A 6,971-nucleotide genomic window follows, 5' to 3' on the forward strand; every position below is an offset into this window, starting at 1 on the left:
ACTCGTATGCAAAGAGACGATTTTACACCTGTAACCAAGTCGAATACGAGTCAGTGAGCATCTATGCATATCTATTTACCCACTGCTCCCAGTGTCGGTAAACATTACAGTCGCTAGGCAAGAGTGAGAGAAAAACGATTAACAATCTACTATTTATGCTCATACGCAGACAGCCAACAATCAACGTCCCCAAAAAAGTTATCAGGGGAATATATATTACTGATGTTTATTATAGTTAAATGGCAACCTTTAACTATTTGTTCCCAAAAATGTTTGCTTAGTCAATTAAAAACAGCCACACGTTGGCTCTGGGATCCGAACTCAGGGCTTCCGGATGTCGCTGCCGATACAATCCCATTCAGGTCCCCCGCCGGGGTGGAGCAGTGGTTACAGCGGTCTACTACTGTTCCCAACGATGCGAGATTGAATCCCGGCCTCGGCGCCCGCTTTTCCATACAGGCGAAACGCTAGGGACGCGGGTGCCCGACGGGGTGAGTCACTGGATACGTATCAGGCCATTACCACTTATTGCAAGGAGCTCAAAGCGAGCTTGCCTCCTCCGCACGCTTCGCCCAGCCGAGAACAAGCTACCACGTCGCGGCTTCAAACACGGTCGCGACCACACCGCTGGACGTATGCCAAAATCTTTCTCGACACAGTAAATCCGTACTGCCAACTGTGTAGTGAGTTTCCCACCTTACACCACATATTATTCTCATTTCTTTTCTGTTCCTCAGGACAAAAATGTTGAATAAAGTTGATTTGATTTGAATCTGGGACTGAGCGGAGAATCCGCCTCCTCCAGATCTAGTACCATCTTCCTCGCTGGAGCAATGGGACGCTGTTTTTAGCCAGCTAGGACCCAGACGTCCAGTCCCGGGCCTCGGCAAGAGCGCAAGAGGTCGCTGACAGAATTAAATTGCCAACCACCTTATACTGCTCTAGAATATCTTCTTCTTTTATCTTCTATCTTCTAGAGCACTATAGCCACCCGGAGCAGCCGAATACCAAGGAAAAAACCATCTAAAATGCTGACGAAGTTTTTCTCTCTCTCTCTCTCTATCTCTCTCTCTCTCTAGGCACCCGAGTGAGTACGGCCTTTCCCTTCCTATAAATAAATCTGGTTAAGTGAACGCTAAAAAAATCCAGCGGGTCGAAATTTCCGGAGTCCTCCACTACAGCCTTCCTTATTGCCTAAGTGGCTTTGAGACATTAAATCCCACAAGGCAATAATACTAATAATAATAATAATTGTTTGGTTGCTTGGTTTGGGTGGCGCAGTGGTTACGGCGCTCGACTACTGTTCCCAAGGACGCGGGATTGAATCCCGGCCTCTGCGGCCGCTAATTCGATGGAGGCGAAGAGCAAGGTGCCCGTGTGCTGTGCGATGTCAGTGCACGTTAAAGAACCCTAGGTGGTCGAAATTTACAGCGTCTCTACAGCGTCTCTCTTAGCCTGAGTCGCTTTGGAACATTAAACTTCACAAACCAATTCACAAACCAACCAACCAATAATAATTGATATCAGGAAGGAAAATGCGCAGTATCTATCACACTTGTTTCTGTGAACACCTGAACCGCGCCGTAAAGCCTGTTTCACATGCAAGCGAAAACGCTAGCGATTTCTGCCGCGGCGGCGCAAAAACCTGTTCGGAGCGGCGGGGGCAGCTTCTGCGGCGATGTTCGGGAAAGTTGGAATCCCATCGCCGCGAACGAGCGGCAGCACCGCTCGTCAACCAATGAGACGGCCGCGCGTTGCCACGTGACCAGTGCGAAACTTGCGCGGGAAACCCTGGAAATGAGGCTGTGTTTACTTCCTCGCGTGCTGCTGGGTGGTGCTGGTGGTGCTGGTGATGTCACGTGCAATCTTTAACGAACTGCTTATCGCCGAAGTCCAGAAGCGGCCACTGTTGTGGGACGTAAAGGACAACAGTTTTCGAAACAAGACATCAAAGGATTTTCTTTGGGAAGAAGTAAGGGACGCGTTGCGAATAATCGACACCGGTGAGTTGAACTGATTTTCATCGTTGTTGTTGGGGACTGCGGCGCTTAGTGCACTCTTTTGTCGCCACACACGTGTTCGTGCTTGCGTGTAGTACGCGAGGGCGAGTGCGCTGCTCAGTTGTGTAAAGGCTGTTGGTTGGTGCGAGTTTGGCGGCACTCACCTACATGATTAAAAAGGCAGCTTAAATTCCTGGGAACACGAAAGACGGACAGGAACGAAGAGGACAGTCGTTGCCTGTCGTAACTCCCGCAATCGTCGCGTTTTTATTTTTTTTTCCTTTCAATTTGTATTTAATTATTTTTCTCCCTAAAACCGTTACAGGACTAAATCTGCTCAATATCAACTACAAAAGTATATAAAAAATTCCCTACGTTAACCTTTGACTCGCAGACTGTTGGCTCCTTTCACTGCCCGACCCCATGTTCTCTTTGCGCTATTTTTTCATCAATGCGAACTCGCCCACGTGTCAGAATTACTAACCTACGCCATGCTTCTGAACGCGAAAGCCTGCCTTTCATGTCCGCGTACGGGTGAAAGTTATTTCAGCAGTGTGGTGGCTGATGGCTTATCTCAGCATGCATATGCACGATTTTGACCCATGTGCGCGCTCAAAATTCTTTATTTTTGTTTGACACTATGCGCACTGCTACACATTCCAGTGACAACAGAAGAAGTTCAAACAAGATGGAAAAATCTTAAAGATACATTCCGAAAGAAGATTAAAGATGAAATACAAATAAAGAAGAGTGGGTCAGCAGCATCTGCCAAGACATCATGGCCGTACATGCAACAACTAGAGTTCATCAGGGACTCAGTGGAACCTAGACGGTAAGCAAGGAACAATATTGAAGTAGATGTGAACAGCAGCTAACAGTTTACACTCATTTTAACCAGAAGCCACAGCAACCTTGAACCAGAAGACCTGACAGCTGGCCGAACTGAAAACGCTATCAGCCCAGCACCCACTGGTTCAAAAGAACAAGAGGACTGTGGTGAAGAGCTAGTAGCGAAGTTCCAGTCCCCCAGCTGTCCTGAACAATGTGATCCAGGGCCTTCTAGAGTCGCTTCGAGCCACGTTCCACCTAGGCCCAAGAAACTGAAAAGGCGGCAAGAGTCAGAGGCCACAGAAAGAGACCTACAATCGGTGCGAAATGCAATTGCAGCACACAAGCCAATGGACGCGCACAGCCATTTTCTTCTGTCGCTGAGGCCGCAAATGGATGCAGCCCCACCCCATATGTTAATGCATTTTAAGATGGAAATGCTTAGCATCGCTGAAATGTACAGTAATGGGCAGTATCCAACTGGCCTGGCTGTGCGTGGCCCTTGTGATGAATAAAACCTTATTTCTCTAGTCGTACCTCAGCACCACATGTGCACACACATCAACATGTTAGTGAATGCACTTCAGTGCCGCAGCCCAGCCGATGCCCGTTGCCACGGCACAGCTCCCTGGCTGCTCATGAAGTAGTCCTTAAAGAGCTCTCTTGTGGCAGCTGCAGAGCGGCTGTAGTTATGGCCCACTGGCGGCTCGAGGTCAAGCATGGCTGTTGCTTCTTCATCATCTCGCCACTGGCCTTGTGTCACGTTGCCGTAGCAGTCCTCCGTGTCTGCATAATTTGGTGGCATGTAGGCTTCGTCTTCTTTAAGAAAATTGTGCAGCACACAAGCAGCCATTACAACGTAGTCTGCGTTCTCTGGTAGCAAATTTATCACTCTTCGAAAAATTCGGAATCTTGATGTCATGACTCCAAATGCATTTTCGACACACCTCCTGAAAATAAATTTATAACATACATAATATGAGTCATCTGAAGAGGCACATTAAATATGCTAGCATCTTGTTTCACCAACCAGTGGTGCAGAAAATACTCTACTATTCAACAAACCTTGCACGGCTGAGTCTGTAGTTAAATATGCGTTTCGCTTCATCCAGGCCTCTCCCCGGGTAAGGCCGAAGAAAGTCTGTCCGAAGCTGAAACGCCTCGTCTCCAACAAACACATGTGGTGCCACTGTGGACGTTCCTGGCAACAGCTTTGGTGGCGGCAGACCAAGAAGGCCACGGGTCAAGAGTTTTCCCAGCCTTGAGGCCCCAAGTGTTCCTCCATCACTATGCCTTCCATAGGCGCCAACGTCTACTAGAGTAAACTTTAGGTTGCTGTCGGCGACAGCCATCAACACTATAGAGTATGTACCCTGTAAAGACCAACATTTCATATAGGTATGCAAAATATTATTATGGAAAAAAAAGGATTGGTTAACATGAGCATTACCTTATAGTTGAAGTACAGGCTGCCTGAATTTAGCGGGGCCTGAATCTGAACATGTTTCCCATCCATGGCCCCGAGACAGTGGGGGAAGTTCCACTTCTCAAAAAACCCTTCGGCCACCTCCTGCCAGTCAGTAGTCGTTGGCACCTGTAGAGGCATTAAAGCAGATGCATGAGAGTATTTTCAGAGTAGAGTAGCAGTGCAAACCGAAGACGGGCATGCAGAAAGAACTCGTCCTGCAATTTCTTAAAATCCCTCCCTTTAAATGCAACAACTTCGTTTTAGGTTTGCCTACTTTTTTGAGGTACAAACTGTAGAGATTACCAACAATGTGCAGTACATTAAGTGTTTCATGGCACTGATCAAGCATTACTTCCTCTTTGGGAGATGGAGGATGCACAAACGCTGTGCTAAATTTATTAAAGAATTCATTTTAGGGAGGGTATGACACACATAACAATTCTGGTAGCCGAAATCCCAGCATGCCCATCATGTGGATGGAAACACTGCACAAATTTGCAAATAGTTTTGTTGTATATGCAGTGCTTTTTATAACTTCTGGTTGCATTACTTTGGACCTTTCTGACATATACTTCTTCCCTTTCTCACTTTAGAGCTTCCTTTTTCTTTATCTCGTCTACAGACCAACAGAGTACATACAGATCGGACACTACCTGAGTGGCAGGACGCTCATTGCTGAACTATTTTAAAAACTCTTCGAATCAAGTGATTTTTAAAAGGAATCGCATATTATGCATTACAGCAGTTTCTACATTCCCTTTAGTATACTCCCACGTCGAATTCCCTAAAGAAAAAAAATACAGAAAACGAATTGCATAATAATCCTGTCTGAAGCTCGTTGGTCTGGCGCGAGTGCGCCAGCCTCCATTACTGGTGCATTTGCAGAAAAGGAATGTGTTTCAAAACAACGAAATATAGAACACATATTCCTACCAGGAACGCACATTCAGAACAATGGGCTGAAGAATCTCCCACAGCACCTGGCAGGTCTCACGGATAATTGTGTCGGCTGTAGACACGCCCACTCGGAAGGCCATAGCAATATCTTGAATCCGCATTCCCGATGCCATGTACAGTCTGTCAAAAGTATACGGCCCAAAAGGTTTTCTTCTAAGCGCTGTAACGCGGCTGCTAGCCGCAATACTGGAATATTAATGTAAGCTAGAGGAGATTGAGGGTGAGATTTGTCATCTACGAGATTTCGAACGCGACAGTTGCTTTACGAGCCTCGTTACAGGGCTTAGAACAAAAATCCTTGGGCCGTATACTTTTGACAAAGACTGTACCTGGTTGGAAGTATAAAAGCAATTTCAGCTTGGCATAATCGAGTCAGCGATTAGTCGGTGAAAGTGTGTACACTTCCTAGTCGTACCTTATCGTCATGGCAAGTCTTGCTCGTGACGGTATCGGGAACCAAAGCTGGAGTTTGCTCCGCGACGCCAGCGCTCAGTTTCCAGCGGAGCAGAGAGGAAGTACAAAACCTACGCGCATCCGCGCCCGCGCTGCGCGCGGCTGTCTGCGGAGTCTGCGCAGCCCACTCGCTCGGGAGCGCGTGCTACAGGCAGCCGCACGTGCAAGCGGAGCGGGAGAAGGAGAGTGAGAACGAGGGGGGATGGTCGTGCGTTTGTGCGCGCAAAGCCGGCGCTCTTTGCCAGTGGTGTTTCTTATTTTTGCTTTTTTCTGTGCCCCGGCTGACATAGAGGCTGGCTGGAGGCACGCTTTTTATCGGTGCTTTCGAAAGTGAGAAATTATGATTAATTGATCGCCGCGGACATTGTTTTCAAAGAGCGCTTGTTGGCAGGCTCAGACAAAAAAAAAACATGAACGGGAATTCGGTACTCGAAGGCACAGGCAAGCGACAGGTATTTTGAAGGACTTGAGGCGGCACCTCTTGATGTCTCTTCCATGTTGTTCAGAGAATGAAGGGTCCAGCCTTCTCGTTGAGAATTGATACGCGTGTACACAGCGACGAGTGCTCCGGGCGCTGGTTGGAGAGCTTCCTTTCCATTTGTGACTGCTCACTTGAAAGGGGCCTATTCAACTCTTTGGGGACAGACGTGTTAGGCGATGCTGCCGGCGCTGTGGTGCCTGCTTTCGGCGCGTTTAGGACGCGTTCCCTACAAAGTCACAAAGCATGCCGTCTTATCCTTTGGTTCCTGCTGACAGCGGTCAGGGGGAGTTCGCTGCTGTGGCGCTGCCATCCGAAATCAATCACTTGTCGACCTTTAACGATGAGAGGTTTCTTAACGACCTGGATCACTGACGAGAAGCCGAGGCATGCCATTCTTTCGGCAGTTTCCTCTCTCCGTGAGACGAAGAGCGAGGAAATGCCTGACGACTTTTCATGCAGGCGGGGACATCTCTCCAAGTAAACATTTTTTCATTTCATTCATTTATTCATACTGTCAGCCACCATAAGGGGCTGTAACAGGAGTGGAAAATACAAAACAAAAAATAAGCAATATAGAAGACGATGAAAATCAATAGTCAAAAATTGTCTCTGAATACACACACAAACAAAACAAAAATGAATTACACAGGAATCAGAACAACAGCCATCCTACACAACAGCAATAGAACCTCATCACCCTGTGGTAGAGCCATAGATGAAATTTTCTAAATGGCGTACAAATTCAGATAATGATGATGATCGAACAGCAGAATCTGGAAGAGAG

General features: G+C 47.4%; 2 protein-coding genes across 2 annotated transcripts; one reads left to right on the plus strand and one right to left on the minus strand.

Moving 5' to 3' along the window:
• Positions 1 to 1,583: 1,583 nt before the first annotated feature.
• Positions 1,584 to 3,397, plus strand: LOC146180838 (uncharacterized). Its single transcript, XM_084577833.1, has 3 exons — positions 1,584 to 2,003; positions 2,664 to 2,832; positions 2,899 to 3,397. Exons 1-3 carry the CDS (start codon positions 1,853 to 1,855, stop codon positions 3,341 to 3,343), a joined length of 765 nt encoding a protein of 254 aa, XP_084433959.1. The 5' UTR covers positions 1,584 to 1,852; the 3' UTR covers positions 3,344 to 3,397.
• A 14-nt stretch (positions 3,398 to 3,411) lies between these two features.
• On the minus strand, positions 3,412 to 4,195 carry LOC146180839 (uncharacterized). The gene is made up of 2 exons (XM_084577834.1): positions 3,894 to 4,195; positions 3,412 to 3,778 (listed from the first exon to the last, which is right to left on the minus strand). The coding sequence occupies exons 1-2, from the start codon at positions 4,178 to 4,180 to the stop codon at positions 3,412 to 3,414; spliced, it is 654 nt and encodes a 217-aa protein (XP_084433960.1). The 5' UTR covers positions 4,181 to 4,195.
• Positions 4,196 to 6,971: the final 2,776 nt, after the last annotated feature.

This window comes from Amblyomma maculatum, chromosome 8, assembly GCF_055883805.1.
Source record: "Amblyomma maculatum isolate TAMU_Amacu chromosome 8, ASM5588380v1, whole genome shotgun sequence".
In the NCBI taxonomy this organism is placed as follows: domain Eukaryota; kingdom Metazoa; phylum Arthropoda; class Arachnida; order Ixodida; family Ixodidae; genus Amblyomma; species Amblyomma maculatum.

What these genes read in the sequence shown, in the direction of transcription:
- LOC146180839 (XM_084577834.1), bottom strand. Translation starts at nt 4,180, where the DNA reads ATGGCTGTCGCCGACAGCAACCTAAAGTTTACTCTAGTAGACGTTGGC. An exon ending in TACAGACTCAGCCGTGCAAG is followed by an intron (nt 3,779 to 3,893) that starts GTTTGTTGAATA and finishes ATTTATTTTCAG; the next exon opens with GAGGTGTGTCGAAAATGCAT.
- LOC146180838 (XM_084577833.1), top strand. Translation starts at nt 1,853, where the DNA reads ATGTCACGTGCAATCTTTAACGAACTGCTTATCGCCGAAGTCCAGAAG. An exon ending in GTTGCGAATAATCGACACCG is followed by an intron (nt 2,004 to 2,663) that starts GTGAGTTGAACT and finishes TACACATTCCAG; the next exon opens with TGACAACAGAAGAAGTTCAA. An exon ending in GACTCAGTGGAACCTAGACG is followed by an intron (nt 2,833 to 2,898) that starts GTAAGCAAGGAA and finishes CATTTTAACCAG; the next exon opens with AAGCCACAGCAACCTTGAAC.